The sequence below is a fragment of the Bos javanicus genome, chromosome 16 (genome assembly GCF_032452875.1).
Source record: "Bos javanicus breed banteng chromosome 16, ARS-OSU_banteng_1.0, whole genome shotgun sequence".
Classification (NCBI taxonomy): Eukaryota; Metazoa; Chordata; class Mammalia; order Artiodactyla; family Bovidae; genus Bos; species Bos javanicus.
In genome coordinates, this window is record NC_083883.1 from 4,122,004 (window position 1) to 4,142,018 (window position 20,015).

Genomic DNA, 20,015 nt, shown 5'->3' on the forward strand with positions numbered 1-20,015 from the left:
TATTTTATCTACACGAGAAGCACAAATGATCTTCTTAAAAATCTGATGGAAGAGAGTGTTCAAGATAACAGGCTTCTGACCAGAATTTCCTTATTTTTAGTCTGTTACTCAACTCACATCAATCAAAGTTTAAAAAAAAAAAGCCTCTTCCATATCTGTTCAAATTGCATCTTCCTTCCCCTCAGACTGAAGAGAATTTGTGGGGGAGGAGGGAGCATCCATCTTCTAGCTCATCCCTGCGGTCCGGTTGGCAAGACGCTTTTCATCTGCAGAAGGGTTTCCTGATAGGGGCCTTCTACAGAAAGCACTCTAGCAAGGCCCCAATGTCATGAGAACACAGGATGTCACATTGCAACAGTAAAACTGTTGACCCCCAGGGGTCTGTCCCTGATAATGGCTCCAGTAGATAGTCTTGTGGCTTCCTTTCTGGTATTAAACTTGAAAAACCAAAGATACAAAAATATAGTGATTTCATACACCAGAAATATGCTCCTGACAAGTGTTTCTAATCAGCTTTCCAGTGAAAATGAGCGTTCCCTCTTTTAAAATGTATGTCCCGTAACTAGAAATACAGTTTGTAACTACTGGGTGGAATTTTTTTTCGTGTGAGAGGCTGAAGAAATAATCACACACCAATCAGTTCTGTGCACCCCCACTATTAAAAAACCTTTTCGGGCTTCCTTGGTGGCTCAGTGATAAAGAACCCACCTGCCAACGCAGGAGATACAAGTTGGATCTCTCAACGGGGAAGATCCCACATGAAGCGGAGCAACCAACCCATGTGTCGCACCTGATGAGCCCGTGTGCTAGAGCCCAAAGCCGCAGCTACTGAGCTCACTTGCTGCAACTACTAAAGCCCACGCACCAGAAAGCCTGTGCTCGGCAACAAGACTTCAGTGCAGTCCAGTCACGCAGGCGTGTCCAACTCCTTGCAACCCCATGAACCGCAGCACGCCAGGCCTCCCTGTCCATCCAGCCACCTCATCCTCTGTCATCCCCTTCTCCTCCTGCCTTCAATCTTTCCCAGCATCAGGGTCTTTTCCAATGAGTCAGCTCTTCACATCAGGTGGCCAAAGTACTGGAGTTTCAGCTTCAACATCAGTCCTTCCAATGAACACTCAGGACTGATCTCCTTTAGGATGGACTGGTTGGATCTCCTTGCAGTCCAAGGGACTCTTAAGAGTCTTCTCCAACACCACAGTTCAAAAGCATCAGTTCTTCAGTGCTCAGCTTTCTTTATAGTCCAACTCTCACATCCACACGTGACCACTGGAAAAACCACAGCCTTGACTAGACAGACCTTTGTTGGCAAAGTAATGTCTCTGCTTTTCAATATGCTAAGTTGGTCATAACTTTCCTTCCAAGGAGCAAGCGTCTTTTAATTTCATGGCTGCAATCACCATCTGCAGTGATTTTGGAGCCCAAAAAAATAAAGTCAGCCACTGTTTCCCCATCTATTTGCTATGAAGTGATGGGCCCGGATGCCATGATCTTTGTTTTCTGAATGTTGAGCTTTAAGCCAGCTTTTCACTCTCCTCTTTGACTTTCATTAAGAGACTCTTTAGTTCTTCACTTTCTGCCATAAGGGTGGTGTAATCTGAATATCTGAGGTTATTGATATTTCTCCTGGCAATCTTGATTCCAGCTTGTGCTTCTTCCAGCCCAGCGCATAGAAGTTAAATAAGCACGGTGACAATATACAGCCTTGACGTACTCCTTTTCCTATTTGGAACCAGTCTGTTGTTCCATGTCCGGTTCTAACTGTTGCTTCCTGACCTGCATATAGGTTTCTCAAGAGGCAGGTCAGGTGGTCTGGTATTCCCATCTCTTTCAGAATTTCCCACTGTTTATTGTGATCCACACAGTCAAAGGCTTTGGCATAGATCAACAAGAGAAGCCACTACAATAAGCCCGAGGACCATAACCAGAGAGTAGCCCCACTTGCTGCAAATAGAGAAAAACCTGTGCAGCAGTGAAGACCCAGCACAGCCAAAAAAAAAAAACCAAAAAACTTTCACTAGAGATCAGTTCAGTTCAGTTCAGTCACTCAATTGTGTCCAACTCTTTGCGACCCCATGAATCGCAGCACGCCAGGCCTCCCTGTCCATCACCATGTCCTGGAGTTCACTCAGACCCATGTCCATTGAGTCAGTGATGCCATCCAGCCATCTCATCCTCTGTCATCCCCTTCTCCTCCTGCTCCCAATCCCTCCCAGCATCAGTCTTTTCCAATGAGTCAACTCTTTGCACAAGGTGGCCAAAGTACTGGAGTTTCAGCTTTAGCATCATTCCCTCCAATGAACACTCAGGACTGATCTCCTTCAGAATGGACTGGCTGGATCTCCTTGCAGTCCAAAGGACTCTCAAGTCTTCTCCAACACCACGGTTCAAAAGCATCAATTCTTTGGCGCTCAGCTTTCTTCACAGTCCAACTGTCACATCCATTCGTGACCACTGGAAAAACCACAGCCTTGACTAGACGGACCTTTGTTGGCAAAGTAACGTCTCTGCTTTTGAATATGCTGTCTAGGTTGGTCATGACTTTCCTTCCAGGGACTTGGGAATTATTGTCACTCTTCCTTCCCCTCTAAAGCCACTCTACATTGTGGGCTGGTTAAAATTTACCCTTTTGCAAAAGTGTTCTTACTAATAAATAACTCATTTGTACTTGAGAGACAAAGCTAAAAGGATTTCAGTTCTGCATGAATGAGCTTTTCAGTGCCCCTGTACCTTGCCTAGAGGTACACTACTGCTCTTGTTTGAGGCCGGTTAGTCTACAGTCAGCAGCAACTTAGGTTCAAGGCATTGGGGACACACAGCCTCATTCAGGCTCATAGCATCCCTTCGAAGCAAGGAAAGTCAGTCAGTCCCATTATATAAAATGGAGAATCGCGCATGGGGTGCAGAGAGATGAGGGGCTGGGTAGGTAAGTGACTAGCCTAAGATCACTCTCTGAGCTGATCTGCTTGATCCATAACCACTCACAAAGCTTTTCTTAAAGCAGGTAGGAAGGATGAGGAAAGATGACATGAGGCTTCAATAAAAGGGAACTCATGCTTTAGTGGGCGCTATGTACTATTCTCAACTCTGCTGTTAACATCTGATACACTTTTTATACAAGGCATGTGCATTTCCTGGAACAATCGGTTTTAAGTATTTCACACGTTAGTTCCTTAAACTATAAAAATATCACAGAAATGCTAATACTCTGAGATCCAGACTGTATCTTAGACTGTTTTTTCCAATGAGGAGTAGGACAAAACTTCATGATACCACAGGTCCCAATTTTGGGCTGGGAATATAGTCACCATAATTTTCGTTGTTGAAAAGTGCTGGCTAATTCAGAGGTAAACTCCAGAAGCAACAGATGAGCTAGAAAGTTTCATTGCTACCGTCTGGCAGTAGGAGCATGTCCCCTCCTAGACTTGAATCTCCCAGAGCAAGGCATCTGCTTCTCAGTCTATTGACTTCTTCTGTTAGTGGCCCATGAGCCAACGTTTCACTGGAGGGCGTGGGAAGAGACGGAGGGAAAGCAAGATTAGAAAAGGAACGACTTACTTTGTGATGACCCAAGACTAGCCCGTTGTGCAAGTCCCGGGCAACAAGCGCCGCCTTTGACTGGGCACGGTGTGTGCACATCCTGCACAGCTGAGGTCCCAGCAGCAGCTCCCGGCAATGCAGCTTTGGAGCCTAAGCTCTGCATTGTTCCAGGTTTACCAGGAAACGCTATTTATCTTGTACTTGGGCCAACTGTGTGACTGTACAGGACAGGTGGCTCCCCAACGACTTCTAGGGCTACCTGATTCATGTATAAACAATGTTTGCCTCAAACACACTAACCCCATTGACACTGTTTATTCACCAAAAAAGAAGAGACATGGTGGTAAATTAGGTCAGAGGCAGAAGACCGAATTGGGGAGCCTGGAGTCTGTAACTGAGATGCGGCATGCATTAGATATGAAGTCAGGTTACCCCAGATTATGTTTAAGGATCTATCCAGAATGTCAACTGAGTCCTCTATGACTCTAAAGACATCCAGTGTCTTAGAAAAGCGCTTTGCTATTTCATTTTTCTTAACTACATTAGAGGTAAAACTGTATTTTTAAAATGACCAGTATGTTATTCCATTAAGTCAAACTAGAGAATCAATTTATAGTCACAAAGTGAAGATTCAGTGTATATGACTGCCTCTAAAGTTTCTGGCTAAAGACAAGTGTTTCATTGACAACTTTTTATTTATTATAATCACTGTACCCATTGAGTTCATTGATGAGAATCAATTTCTACCACATAACTAATCTAGTTACCAAATTGGTAGTCACCCTAAAATTTAGGTCACTGATTTCCTTGTGCCAGTGACTTGCTACCTCCTTCAGAGCCTTACCTAACCCATTTCTCCCCATCTCTTGTAATCAGGAGAGCCTTATGTATTCATGTTCCTGCCCAAGGTGGGCAAAGTGTTATCTACTAGACACGTTACATATCAGCCAAGGAAGTGGTCTTACACATTCTAAGAAAAGGATGTGTGTGCCTCTCCTTCTGTATTTATTCAACTGAATGGCTAAAACATTACCAACAATTGTAATATTATGTGATCTTCCATTCATTCCTTAAAGTTAGATTTTTAAACAAATCACTTCTGGGTGCCAGTTTGGAGCTCGATCAAGTCAAACTATTGCTTTTAACATTTTACGCTATCATATTTTAAAGTAATTATTTTCTTTACTAGGGTGTAAACTCCGGCTGTGCTCATTCCCTGAGCCCAGAATCAACACGCATTTATTTCACGATATTTGTTCAGGACTTTAACACTGAAACAGGAGGTACACCCATGAGCAACGCTGATTGCTCCTGGTGGTGCCCCAGCCAAAACATGTCAGATAGGTACCTGTCCATTCTAGTAAAATAATGGAGGGAAAGAGAAGCGTGCCATCAAGGTAAAGGAACACATGCCCATGTTGCTTTGAAGTCTCAGTAATTCTGTCCACAAGCATGTCACCAGTGCTGCTTGTGCAAAAAGATGAGGCTTTTGAGCTGGAGGGCAATTTTAAAAGACAATATTTGTTTCAAAATGGGGCCACGAGTTCACAGCTACTTTTTTGAAATCTCAACATACACTTTCATCTTGGGACCGTTATGTACAAAGGTTTTGGGAATTGTTAAGGGAATATAAACTGACAGGTGTGCGTGAATCAAGAGATCCTATTTTGCACTGAAAATCATAAAATATTACTGCTGCATACACTAGGATCTTAAGCAGGCACACTGATCACAGAACATCGCTCACACAAGCAGATGGCAGTGTCTCATACTGTGGATGTTGAGCCCGGGCAGTATGGAAAGAGACGGTCAAGGAATGGGCTAAGCATATGGAGGACACTGCCCTCTACTGGCAAAGGGTGAGAGTGCCAGTCACGATAACATTTTTCTCTATGTAGTCGGACACGACTGAAGCGACTTAGCAGCAGCAGTCACTACCTTAAAACATAATCAAAGAAGGAAAGCTTTTCACGGAAGCTGAAGCTTCCTATCTAGGGGCCACAGGGATTTTCAAGTAAATTTAAGCCTTTAATGAGAAATTTTCATATTTCATTGAAAAGAACATTTCCCGTTAAATCTCTGATGTAACACTGTTCAAGTTATCACCTTTACTTAGTGATGCTGCTGCTGCTAAGTCGCTTCAGTCGTGTCTGACTCTGTGTGACCCCATAGACGGCAGCCCACCAGGCTCCCCCGTCCCTGGGATTCTCCAGGCAAGAACACCGGAGTGGGTTGCCATTTCCTTCTCCAACTTATGAAAGTGAAAAGTCAAAGTGAAGTCGCACAGTCGTGTCTGACTCTTAGGGACCCCATGGACTGCAGTCTGCCAGACTCCTCCATCCATGGGATTCTCCAGGCAAGAGTACTGGAGTGGGGTGCCATCACCTTCTCCACTGATGCTGAGGAATATGTTAAAAAGTTTATCATCAGTATGAAGGAGCTGGTTTTAGAACCAACAGCTGTGACAGTTTAAAGAATGACCTGATCCAAAGCCTTGTCACATACTAGCCACATTAAATCACATTCTACCTGAGCCAATTTATTTTCTACAAAATTGGAGGAACATCTGAGCAATCTCATTTGTTGGGAAAACTGAAAGAGGTACTATGTTAAATAGAAATGCTTCATAAGCAGAAACCAATATGGTACTGTTAAGTGATTATCCTTCTATCAAAAATAAATTTTTAAAAATGCTCAGTTTTTTAAATGAGCTGCAATGTTAAATTACTGTAGAGTAATGCTCACAGATAGGAGTCGAGGGAGGGAGGGAGTTCCAAATGTGTCTCACCAAACATAAACTACGCCTCTGGTGTTTGCTGGCCTGATGGCCTTTGAAGTCCTGTAAACCAGACTATTTCTTCAGCACTGTGCTCAAGCAGAAATCTGATGTTAATCATAAAACAGCAACAGAAGGAAAAGTGGCTAGTCAACATTCTTATGAAGTAAACTTTGGCTTGAAACAAACAACTCTATAAAAAATAAATGCCAAGTTAGTCAGTCACTAAAGGGTAACAGCATGCAAAAAGCACTGAATTTCAAAGCCAAGGTGGGTTTGTATGTGAATTACGTTTGGATGACAAGGCCAGAATGTAAATCAGGGGAAAGGTTGAAAAGGATAAAATCCCTATAAAATCCCTAATACCTACAATATCTTGTACCATATTCTCCATCAAAGAGGTAATACTTAACTGTAAACTGCAAGAGTGTAATTTTTACAGTATTTGAAATTGAATGCAAATGTCTGTTTTACACATATAAACATTATTCTTCATTACATGATTGTTGAAAGGATTTTGCCCTCGTGAGACTTCATAACCTGGTCATGAACGTGAGGAAAGCACTAACTAGGACTCCCCCTGCATCCAGCTTCGTGCTCCCTTGATTAATCAAAGGTTAATGAGTCTGTTTCTTGATTCCTAACTCCAGTCCTAGTTTAGACAAAACATACCTTTCCTGTTACCAACAACAGTGACGGTCACCGCTAATTTCTAAAGAATTCATTCATCTAGCAGTTTCCCCCTAAAGTCAAATTAGACTGGGAGGTGCCAGGCCAAGGTGCCCAGTTGTATAGTAAATCAGTGTATTCGCTTGAGTTATCACAAGAAGTACACAGAGCACGCATCTGGGTTACAAAAGCCCTTTTATAAAGCCATTTTTAAACAAAACAAAAAAAGTTTACAAAAGAAAAAAAGATACAGAAAAAGAATAACTTGCTTCATATGTCCCAAAAAGAGAAAAAAATAAAAGGGACAATGCCAACATGCTCAACAATAAAGTGTTCTTTTTTCTTATTTTTTAATACAAAATACAAGCAAAGGATACACATACTTAAAACAGAGCTCAGGAACAGACACGCAGTCCTGGAAACCCTTCAATAAAAGAAAGCAGGAGTTTGTTTTATCTTTGTTTATGCAGATACATACAGAGACTGGGATATGTAAAAATTAAGTATCACAAAAGACCATCGCACAAGTCTACCAATGCATGTTGCATCTAGAATTCACGGACATGGTCAACAAAATCATGTTCACTTCAACCCCCATTTCATTTAAATTAAAAGAAAAAAACTTTTAAATAAAGTGGTTACATTCAAACTTTTAACTTCCTTAGTACCATGCTGCAGGTATCAGCACTGTTAAGGTGCTGCAAGAATGCACAGCCCTCTGGTGTCTGATCACATATACCCAGCAACATTACAGTCTTGAGGGATGCCCGGGCCTCGGCCCATGGACAATTAAATACATTTAAGCAGGGTCTTCTCTTTCCCCCTTCCTGCTTCTAGAACATAAAAGGACTACAATTAAGGAATACTGGGAATTTTAGAGCTGGGAAAATGAAGTCTGAAAGATGAATCAAGGCCAACAATGACTGAGAACCTGGCTGCTGCTTACCCTGGCAAATCTTAAAAGTCGTTACTTCAACCTCGTGGCAATTAGGTGTAAAAGGTTTGCTGCAACATGTTCTTGGTAAACAAACTAAGTAGAGCTCTTATTTACAAATCTTGTAACAAACACTTCTGGAGAAAAAAAGAGAATTCGCTAATTTCCAGAAGACAAAGTTTTAATTGCCAGACATATAACAAACACACACTCACACACACACCCACACAATACTTCAGGGATTTTTATACAAGTTATTTAGGGCATAAACTGAGTACTATACCCCTACATCCCATCAAAAAAGGAACAACAAAAAAAATCCCAATTTTGCCCTCCCCCATAATCTAGAAAACCCTCCCTTCACCCCGATGTACAAAGTGTATGCACAATGGTGGCGTCCCACCAGCCACACAGAGCGCGCCCTACAGATGTCACCAGTCCAGTCGCTCCACGGCATGGCAACAGGCAGGTTTACAGGGTTTTTTCTCCAATAGTGGTTAAGACACAGAAAGCACCACTGTGAATTTTGAATTAGGCTTTGAGAAAAAAGTGTAACTTAGGGATTTGGGAGTCAAGAAAACTCATTTTGTATCAAGCTTATCTCAAGAAAAAGGGAAAATGGGTTGCAGATTGAAATTTGGCTTTAAGTAGTTTGACGTCCCAATATTCAAATAAACTAACTCCCTTTTCAAATAAACCCAACTCCATGCACAGAGAAAAGGACAACTCTCTAACCTCAAGAGCTATCCCTTGGCAGAAAATGAGTATTGCTTGTTCTATCTGAATGTCATAAAAACCGGAGGCCAGGCTTCTGCCTTTCCAAACTGCTAAGGTGACAGCTTCTTCTAGGCACAGCTACTGGTGATGCAGGCACAGAAAGAAGTGTTCAAATCAAAACTCCCTTTCTCCATAAAAGCCACGATGGTCACATGACCTTTTTTAAAGCTTTCCCTGTAGCTCCTGGGATTAATTTCTGCTCCCGCCTTTCTGACACCCTCAAAGCATCTCCTACAGAAAAGGAAAAGGAAAAACAGGCACTATTCCCTTCCCCCAGTAAGGACTCTAAAACCCACTCACTTCAATGTTTACAGCAAACAAACCCCCACAAAGTGTGAACTTCAGTTTAGCTGATCATATACGTAAGAATGTCAAACACTTCACTGGACTGTTAACCTCGAATTCCACTCTTGACTAGTTACCTGTAAGAAAATGCTGTTTGAACCAGTACCAAGAATAAGTACTGAACTGAGAGGGCTGAGCCTGGAGCAAACCAGTTATTATGAGAAAAAACAAAAAAGGTTACCAAAAGCTCCATAATGGAAAATCAACTACTATTCCAGATGCAAAGATTTCCACTCACTACTTCCCTAGAGGAGGAAAACATCCATTAATTTCCCTACCTGGACTCATTAGGGAGCAGAGATATGAGAGGCAGAAATGTTTTACAACGCAGGACAAAGCTACCCTTATGAAAACTAACACATATCCTTCGAGCCCACTCCACTGATTCCAGTCTGAGGTGGGAAAGGCGAAGAGCAGCAGCAGGCTACAACAGATACGTTTGTGTGTGTTGGGGAGGGAAGTCTGAGAAAAGAATCTGAAGAACTAGAATGTAGTGTCAGTCAGCGTAGCTGCCGAAATCCACGCTCCAGAGGTAAACCTAACAGAGCTAACAGAGAACTGAGATAACACAAACAAGCACTTTCAAAGTCAACGTCCCACTTCCTGAGCAGCTGCAAAACAAGACAGCGAGCACTGCCGCCACGTCCTCGTAGGCGCTCTAGAGAAAGGGGGCGTGTAGTCGGGGGCGGTGCCAATGGGCAGTCCCAGCAGCCCGACCGACACCACTGTCAGCCTGGCTGCTGAGCACCTGTTCCCAGCTGAGACACCACAGCTGTCCTATTTGCGTGCGTGATTTGAGGGGAAAACCAGCGTGTTTTAAATTATCAGCAAAAACTGGAGAAAACAAAGGTCATTCAGAGCCTGTTTCTCTTGGGGACACAGATCCTTTTGTCCAGTCTATCAGAAATATACATTTTTTAATCTCATGAATTAACCTTTAAAAAAGGGATCCCAAACAAAAAGCCCAACCAAATGCACACAAATAACCTAGAGGATGTGATTACTCTAAAGGATGTGCATATATCACAGAAACGTTAGTGCAGATTAATATATTAAAGAGACTATTACATAAAATACTAAGGCTAAAGTTTTAAAAGACCCTTCCCCCTAGTCTTCGCGAGGAAAGCACACGTTACTAGGAATGTTAAGACTTAAAGTTATAAACCCCTAAAAACAGAAGTGCATGGTGGAAACACTGATAGGTTTTTTAAAACATGTGAACACAAACCTTCTTGTTAAAATACCTGAACAAACCAATAAAGCAAACGGAATTATCTTTAACACCTCTTTACAAAGTTCACAACTGTGAAGTCAACCATCATGAAAGAGAATAGTCCAATTGCTACTTATGTTCAAGTTTCACATATTTGACCGAGTACTAAAATCTCCAAATTCATTCTTTAACCCCCACAGTGCAACAGTGAAACGACTCTCTGCCACTGGTGCTTTCTTTAAAAAAAAGAAAAAAATCAGAGTAAGGATATTCCTTACAGTGTCTTAAAAATATTCCTTAAATAACCTTTTTTTCTATGAACATCTGTAGGAAAGCCAGGTTGTTTGAGAGAAAAATATCCTGTAACAGCAGATAGAAAGAAAACTGCATTAGTAAACACTGAGGAAGCAAATACAGATAAAAAGGAAACGTTAAATTTCACTGATTTTTCAATTTATTAGCACACTGTGTCCTGTGCTAAGTGGCTTCAGTCACGTCTGACTCTTTGTGACCCTATGGACTGTAGCCGGCCAGGCTCCTCTGTCCATGGGATTCTCCAGGCAAGAAATACTGGAGTGGGTTGCCTCGCCCTTCTCCGGGGATCTTCCCAACCCAGGAACTGAACCCGTATCTCCAGCGTCTCCTGCATTGTAGGCAGTTTCTTTACCCACTTAGCCACCTGGGCAGCCCATCAGCACACTAAGACACCCTGAACCTTGCTCCCATTAGCTCAGAGTATCAGAACGTGGAGAAGCAAACCCACAGATCTGTCTCCTGACTACCTTCATAAGGCATGTAACTGGTCTGTTACCCCCTGCACACAGGCCTCCCGGATGCATGGTTTCTCCAGCTCTGCAGAGCCCCGTAAACTGCTGCTGTAAGCGACATGCGGTCAGCAAGGGCACCGGTATAAAGACAGACGCTAATTGAACAGTGTCAGGGCAGCACGTCACATACTCCCATCAAGTACAGGATATGAAGTGAAGAACGGAACCAGGAGAAACCATGAACTGGAGCAGGGCTGGCGGGCGCTGCGAGCGGGCTGTGCAGGAGCGCCCTGTGCACCAGCAGGAGGCCGAGACGCTCCACACCACGTTTCTACCAAGAGGCGGGAAGGACAGGCCTGACAGGAGAACACTCCATCCCTCAGCAAAAGCAGAGCATGGTTCATGGACTCTGAGTGCACATTTATAGCATAAAAGAATTTCAATTCTCTGTTTCCATAAAGCAAAAATCTCAAGTCTTTGTGATTGAGTTTCACATTAACTGGCACTTTATTTTGCTTAAAACCTAAACATTGTCAGTTTGAGAAGAAATCCACTGTGATATATAGATCGCCCCATTTTAATTCTAGGGTTTCTTCTTTTGATCCTTGGTAAAATTTTTTATCCAAGAAACAGAATAGATACATATATATATTTAAAAACATGAACCATTAGAGAATGAGACAGGAAATCAAGAAAGATGTAAGTTTTGGCGGCCCTTGCTTCTAAGTTCTTTAAAGACTGTAGCTGAATAAAAGGATCACTGGCTCCGAGTCTCCTAGAGATAACAGGTGATGAAACTAAAAACAAGCAAACCTATATCCCCAAACAGGGTCAGGTAACCTCAGTTCCCTGCCCTGCCCCACAGTAAAAAACATGAATGCCTTTTGTAGCAGTTCAGAACTCATCTTTATCTCCTACCTGCCCCATCGGTGGGAGTTCAACATCTTGATTTTTTAGACATCCATATTTTTGTATATAGAATATAAACTTGTATTAGATGACAACTGATTTTTTTTTTTTAATTCAGGTAGAGAAAGAAGCAATAACTTTTAACTAAAACCTTCTACATTTTTCGATTCCTGTTCAACTTGCTACCGTTTAGCAAAAAGCAAAATTTTCATAGTGTTTACCTCAAATCTTATTGCTTTACAACTGTGGCATACCCTCCATTAAAAATAAAAAAGATGAAGCAGTCAATCCAGTGATTAATTTAACATGGCTTTCATTGGGAAAGGGGGAGGAGGGGGAAGAGGGGGTCATGACGAAGAGACCGATAGACAAAAAAGGTAAATTAAACATACAATGCTTTTCTTTAAAAAAAAAAGAAGAAAAAGAAGAAGAAAAGAAGAAAATGTTATTTTCAACAAAAGGGAAAAAAAGCATTGAAAGCCCATGAGTCAAGCCATAGCCAAAACCATATTCTATCTTAAGTAGCTTTTCTTTTTTTTTCCCTCTTTTTTTTTCTTTTTTTCTCTTTTTTTTTTTTTGTTTTTTAAATAAAATCTCTCCCCAGACCATCATCACTTTTAATCTTCCCCAGACTGGGCTTCATCTTCAGAACCTTCATCCCCAGATTTCTCAGGTGGAGGGCTTGAAGATGCTTTCTTTTCCGGAGGGCTTTCTGGTTCCTCATCTTCTTCTTTGGGAGAAGGAGTCTTTTCCTTTGATGCCTTTGAAGCTGTGGGGCGACCCACTTTCCCCTTGCCTTTCACAGGACTTGGCGTCACTGAAAGAAGAAAAATACCAACTTGGGGAAGGGAAGAAACGTCTAACGTTTTTAACAAAAATCAGCTACAGAACCATCTGTAAGGCAAAAAAATCATAAAGATGACACCCCGACTTACTGAAAAGGAAGGTGGGTACTGGTTTTCAAACACTTTTAGCCAACACTACTATGTTAACAGTCATGTTTGTAATAAAGAAACAAGATGCTATAGAAACTACGTAACATCCTTAGTGGCTTGCAAAACTGTCAGTTGCTTATGTTTAAAACTTGAGTGAAGAAGGGGGGATGCAACTTAACTGGAATAGAAAGCCGTCAAATACCTGTTGTTTTTAAATTTTTTGGCCATGCTGCATGTGGACTCTTCATTCCCTCACCAGGGATCGAACTCGTGCGCACTGCCCTGGAAGCTCAGTCTTAACCACTGGAGGGTCAGGGAAGTCCCCATCAAGCAACTTTTAATACTTCCATCATTACCAAACAGTAAGACATGATGAATAAAACTTCTATTTGCCAGAACAAAAAAAAAAGCAAATCCAGCTTTCTGATTTAATGATAAACTAGCTTCACCCAGAAGAACATCTGACAGAAACCACAAGGGCCCAAAGGAAATGAACCTATGCTGTCAAGAGTGATTTCATTCTCTGTACAAATCAGAACACTTAAATGTATTACTGTAGGTATGTATTTTCACAATTTTCAGTCTTTAGTAGCTGCTGGGATTGTGATATCAGTGGGGAAAAAAGGCAGTAATAGCTAAGCTGGTGCAGTGTGAATGGGTTATTCCCAAATCCGGCCTTCGGTGCAGCACTGGCTGAAGAGCAGGGCAAGCTGCCAGACTCCTAGAGGGGCTGGAGCCCTTAATAATAGGTGAGTGACACTTTCGGGCACAGAAGACAGGGTCCTTTTATTTTTGTTATGTGGTCACTATCAAGCCCTACTGAAGCATTTCTGTAGAGAACGTTCATTGGTGATTTAACCTGACTTCTGCAGAGCTCACCTGTGGCCTTTAGCCTGGGCTTCGGCATTTTCTTTTCTTTTCTCTCAGGCTTCGACTTCTTAACCATCTTTTTGTTTTTCTTTTTTGAACTGCCATAGTCACTATCATCATCGTCTTCTACTAGGAAATCCTCATCACTGCCGGAATCTTCTGAGAGGAAAGAAGAATTTCAACGTCCAACTTAATGTATACATCCTTCCAAGTGAACAAAGGGAGAGAGTGCTAAGAATGGAGGATGGGATTTGGAAGTCAGACACTCTTGGGTTCTATTTGCAGCTGTACTACCAATTCGGTTGGAGCTGTCATTGGCCCCACCTGTAAAACGGTTTAACATGCACATGAGGGTTACATGACTGACTTGTTTGAAGAGTAGGCAGAAAACAGGAAGAGATTAGGCTTAATGTGGATAAAAACTGAAGTCATCAAATAATCTTGGTAGTTCTATATTTCCCATATAGTCCTGATAAGACCAGGAAAATGCAAGTGAACTGATTTGGTGTGTTTGGCTCAACTGTAAACAAAGTAAGAAACCTACCTACAAAGCAAATACACATATGATTAGTTAATCTGAGTAACCCGTGAAACATCTAAATTCCGTTAACACCTTTTTTGCAAGGAGATGTCTACACCTTTCTCCACTAGGACAAAATACAGATCTTTAATCACAGTACCCACCAGGTAACTGCTATTCTAAAAATGGTTCATTCAGTATATGAGAATGAATGATATACTTAATCACTATTTGAGTATTTAATCAGTACTTGAGTACTATTTGATGTACTTAATCAAATAATAATCATGAGAATCTCTGAGTCTTAAAATATAAATAGATATCAAACAATCATCTCTAATGACACTGAGTATCTAATTTAAGGGGCTGATTTTAACATTGAGCATCCAAAAAACTGCTGAAGTAAAACTGAGGTCACAAACCACAGCCACGACCAAGATACGAGGCACGTTACGCACTCTCCTGGAATGGCGCCTCGTCCTCTTCTTCTTGCTCCTCCTCACTGCCCACATCTTCCATGAGCATCTCCCTCTGTTTAGAGGCTGCTTTAGAGGCTGCCTGCCGTTGCTGGCGCACGTTTTTATGATCTTCTTTTTCATCTTCACTGTCCTCTGCAATATCAAAGTTATAATGCAATGATCAAAGAGTTATGGGTTTGACAGATGACTGGAAAAGGCAATGTAAGATATAAACTGGAGCTTTATTTCATTCAGAAAGGGAAAATTCTATTCCTAAAAATGTCTACAAAATATGCAAAAAGAGAGGTAAAATTCAAAGAATGAACTTGAATAAGGCTATGTACCCATTATTATGGGCTTCCCTGATAGCTCAGTTGGTAAAGAATCTGTCTGAAATGCAGGAGACCCCAGTTCGATTCCTGAGTTGAGAAGATCCGCTGGAGAAGGGATAGGCTACCCACATCCAGTGTTCTTGACTGGAGAATTCCATGGACTGAGTCAGACAAAGAGTTGCAAACAGATACAACTGAGTGACTTTCACTTTCACCCACTATTACATATAAAATAACCTAGGCATGTAGTTTTAAGAAATAATAAAGCTGAATTTAGGTATGAACACATGCTTCCTATAACATGCTTTAAGCTTACATTATTGTTGTACCCTAAAACTCTCAACTACATTCAAACCTATCTACACAGTTTTTAGAAACTAAAGTTAGAAAAATATTTTAAATAGTAGAACAGGGGAAGACAGTTTTCCAATATTTTCATTCTACAATACAAAACATACAGAACTCAAAATAATGTCAAACTACTACCCTTTTCAACGAATGAGGTGTGGCCATTTCAATTTAGGAGACGGAGGGAAATCTTCAAAACACACATTTAGATCAATCAGATCTTAACACAATTTTATAATAAAAAATTACCCCCATATACTACAGTTTATTAATTAGAAACTCCGCAGCACATGGTTGTGGCCGTGCATAACTCTGACTGAAAGGGCAGGATGCCAGCCTACGGTCTCTAGGCCAAGTTATATTTGTATCTGTTTCACCTACAGCCCTGCTCCTGGACTCTGAGGCTCCCTTATTCTGTCAAGGTTTAGCTGTTAATAAACCTTGTTATGGTCAGTGTTCAAGCCATCACTTTCACTACCAAAAACTTCACCTGAAGACAATAGACGCAAGAAGACAGCTGATTCTGGCAGACTCAAAACTAAACCCACTTGGTAGGAGGTATGCTTAACATTAATAGAGAGTTATTCATCTTGAAGTGCTCAAATGTTTACAAACACAAGAGATTCAAATTAGGGTTTACAAGGTAAATGAACAGAAGTGTATGTTTACATTATCACAGCATTACTAGATAGTGCAAAAAGTTAATACAATTTCTTTTCAGACAATCATTTAGCAGACTTGAACAAGTGAAAGTAAAACAGCTCAGTGGAGTGCTCTCCTGGTGACTCAGTGGATAAGAATCCATCTGCCAGTAGAGGGGACACGGGTTTGGTCCCTGATCCGGGAAGATCCCACGTGCTGAAGAGCAGCTGAGCCCCTGCACCACAACTCTTGAGCCTGAGCTCCAGAGCCCGGGAGCCGTACTGCGGAGGCCCGTGTGCCCTAGAGCCCGCCCGCCGCAATGGAAGCCCGAGCACTACGACGAAGAGTAGCGTCCGCTCGCAGCAACGAGAGAAAAGCGCAGCAGCGAAGAGCCAGCACAGCCCAAGATAAACAAATTAATTAAATGATTAGAAAAAAATAGCTCAGCAGGGCGAATTCAGTGGAACTTTGTCTACGCTTTACACATTACCTAAATAGCATGGGAACGCAGACCAAAACTAAAATGTTTGGGAGCAACGTGGAACTCTCAATTCTTGAACGAATTAAACTTTAAAAAATAAATACCAACAACAAATAATCAGGATTTAACATTTAATCTAGTCAGAATCTCTTCAATTGATTCTTTTAAGTTAAAACTCTTACAAAAAAGCTTTCTCTGTGGCTACTGTTTCAAAGGACCTCTTCGCAGCTAAGAAGTCAGACTAAAACTAATCTTTGTTTGCTTTTCAACCCATCATTTCCTGTATTTTATACCTTGATTTCACTTAGTATTATATATATTCTATATAGTTTGATATCTTTTATTTGTTCATGTAAGTGGTTTTCAATTTCCATTATGCACAATTTCAATTATGCATGAGAATAATCTGTAAATACTTTAAAAAAACAAAGCCCCAACATCCCACCTAGACCTACTGAATCAGAAGTCCTGGGATGGGATGGACATAAGTATGCTAAAAAAAAAAAAAAGCTTTCATAGGAAACGGTAATAAGCCAGCTGGACTAAGAATCATCGTGAGCTCTTTGCAGATGGAGACACTTACTGTTTGTAATGTGGTATTTACCACAGAGCCTGGCATTACTATGAAACCGCTTATTAAAATGTCCAATAAATAAATAAATAGAATTACAGCTACTACATTAAAAATTGTTACTACCTGCTGAATGAGAATCATCCTTCTTAGTCTTCACATCTTTTTCTTCTGAGTCCTCACTATAAGAAGAGGGAAAGGTTTAAAAGTCTTAGACCAAAATCCAAGTGAACATAAATCTCTAGAAACCTGACCAGAGAAGAATGCTAAAGAAAACCTGTTATACATAAAATAATTCAGATGCTGAGGAGTGAAACTGCTTCCAGTATTTCCCTAATACAGAGAGATACTGGTGATTAAGAACAATTTTATCCACTTTTGGAAAATATTGCTTCCTTTGAAGACCCAAAGGAAAAAAGGAAGGTATCTCAACACAGGCTAAAAGTTTTCACCTATGCATAAGCCCTGGTTCACAAGAACATTTACTAAGAAAAAAACTTCATTGTCAGAGACAGAGTATGAATATAATGAAAATAAACCACGTAATGTATTGACGGTGGTCAAGAAGGCAAATTAGTGGATTGCACCAAATATAAATGCAGAAAATACCTTTATAATTATTAAAGGAAACTAGAGTTATATAAATTACAAAATGCCAGAAATTTATCTAAAGCAAAATGAAAATAAATTATCTCCTAATATTAATATTTAGGAGTATAGTATGCTGTACATCAGAAATCTCAACACATAGGCCTGCCTTACATCATGGAGAAAATAAAAGCAAGCTAAAGATCATTGCGGGGTAAAAGTTAAAGAGTTTCAAAGTTAAATGGAAAATTTTATAAAATAATTTTTTATGTCACAAAGATGCACATTTTATATCCTCACAAATTTTAACTTAGAAATCTGGTGTCTAGTGTTCTGTCTTTGTCATAAATTAGTTAGCTGTATGATCTTAGGCAATTCACTTGGTACTCTTCAGTGCTAAAATTTTATGATTCCATGAGAAATTCTGACAACCACCCACCAAAAAAACATACATAAAATTGTCTTCATAGCCTTCTTTTTTTCAACAGCAGATCCTGTAAATCTTTTGGTATTCCCATAATCTAGATCACACTCAAATGACAAACTATTGAGCCCAAGATTCCTAAGCAAAGAAAAAAACCAAACACATTTCTTTACTAAGCAATCTGATCTAAATATACTGTAATTTTGAAAATTGTGACTGTTCTATGTATTTTATGCAAAATAAGCATTTAATTCACAAGTCTATTACAATGATGAAGAATGAAATCATTTTCTCTATTTATCTTATTATTGAATTTATAGAGACCATTAATCCTTGAGCCCCTTAAAATGAAGTCAAGTAATAGCTAAACTTTTAAGTAGAGACCAACAGAAAAATCAACATAATACTGGTCTGAGGGAATAAACATATGAGACAATACAAATGGCAACAAAAACTGTATTTCAACCATTCTTGGCCCCATAGGAGAGAGTAATAAAACCAAATGATTGCAACAATGAAAAACGTAGTCTAGGTATCAATTGTATTGATGAGACATGATAACAGGCAATGAAGATGCTCATTCCTAGGGAAAGTATAATAAAATAAATACAATAAAAGACAGCTCTAAGTTGGACTGCTGTATGAAACTGGAGTGCAGACTTCCCTGATGGCCCAATGGGTAGAACCTCGCATTCCAATGCATGGGGTGTGGAACTGATCCCTATCCAGGGAGCTATGATCCCACAAGCCTTGTGACCAAAAAAAACCCAAAACATGAAACAGAAGCAATACTGTAACAAATTCAATAAAGACTTTAAAAATAGTTCACATAAAAAAATTATTTAAAAAAACTGGATTAGAGAGATATATTAATGAAACTATGGAAGAGTTATCTTCCTACAGTAAAATTTTATCTTAATTTTCCTCAAAAATTTTCCACATTTCTGAAATTCTCCAGGAAAGAAAATATTAGAGGTTAGTGATTCAAGCAAACAGAAAATGCTAGGTGAATGTATTAAATTTAGCTTTCTGTGAATTCAGAATGAAAGACTTTTACTCAGGGCTTTATTATACTGATTTTAGTGCTCAAAAGTAAATATCTTAGACGAACTAATGAGAACTATCATTTTATTTCTTTGAAATGCTCATACTTAATAGTATTGTTTGGAAGTGGTATAGTCTAATGGCTAAAAAAAATGGATTTTGGAGTCCAATAGACATGGTTTCAAAACCTGTTGGTTCATTTGCCAGTCCTTAAATCACTGACTCCTCTGAGTTAATATTACTTACCCTAATAAAGGTTTTGTGAGAATTAAATGATAATTAGCACATAATAGATACTGGCACATAATAATCCTAAATGGTAACTATCATCACCACCACCATCAAGAAGGTCTTGGCATAGTTACACTACACTGAATTTGAGAGCTTACACGTATACCTGTAAAGCAGAGATGAAAGCTACTGTACCCTGGTCTTGAGAGGCAATTACAGTTGACAACATAACTCATCTGAACTCATTTATAACACGAAGGGAAAGGGAACAGCTCAAAATTATTAAATTATTTAAACAAAGTAGGATTGATTATATAAAACTCAGCAGGCAATGCAACTTAAGATTCTATAAGCTTTAGTTATAATTCTGTCAGTGATTTGTGCCAGTAATTTTCTGAATAGGAAAGGTCACTTATTCTTTGCCCTTTCTACAGTGAAAATGCCAATAGTATCTTTGGGCAACAAATTATCAGTACATACTTAAACAACCTTTCTACCTTTGTTCAGAGGTTTGCAGTAGCAACAAAATCATTCTATCATTCCCAGAGCTCACTTGAGACTCCAGGTTGAGTCTAAGCAAGCCTCCATGACCTTAAAGAGGCTAATCTCTAGAATCAAAGCACTGCATGCTTTGATAATAT

General features: G+C 40.1%; 2 protein-coding genes across 3 annotated transcripts in view; both read right to left on the reverse strand.

Moving 5' to 3' along the window:
• The window catches only part of SLC45A3 (solute carrier family 45 member 3), a 53,577-nt gene extending 46,500 nt beyond the window's left edge, over nucleotides 1-7,077 (reverse strand). Inside the window, exon 1 of the mRNA XM_061382011.1 lies at nucleotides 3,559-7,077. The gene's annotated coding sequence lies outside the window, so the exon portion shown is untranslated. The remainder of the gene's footprint in view (nucleotides 1-3,558) is intronic.
• Nucleotides 7,078-7,163: 86 nt separating this feature from the next.
• The window catches only part of NUCKS1 (nuclear casein kinase and cyclin dependent kinase substrate 1), a 31,994-nt gene continuing 19,142 nt past the window's right edge, over nucleotides 7,164-20,015 (reverse strand). The window contains exons 4-7 of one of the 2 annotated variants that reach the window (XM_061382012.1): nucleotides 17,214-17,269; nucleotides 14,714-14,866; nucleotides 13,745-13,894; nucleotides 7,164-12,747 (exon numbers count right to left, since the gene is read on the reverse strand). In XM_061382012.1, the coding sequence (XP_061237996.1) occupies nucleotides 12,548-12,747; nucleotides 13,745-13,894; nucleotides 14,714-14,866; nucleotides 17,214-17,269 (559 nt within the window). In that variant the 3' untranslated portion in view covers nucleotides 7,164-12,547. The remainder of the gene's footprint in view (nucleotides 12,748-13,744; nucleotides 13,895-14,713; nucleotides 14,867-17,213; nucleotides 17,270-20,015) is intronic. The other variant, XM_061382013.1, reaches the window with a different exon arrangement.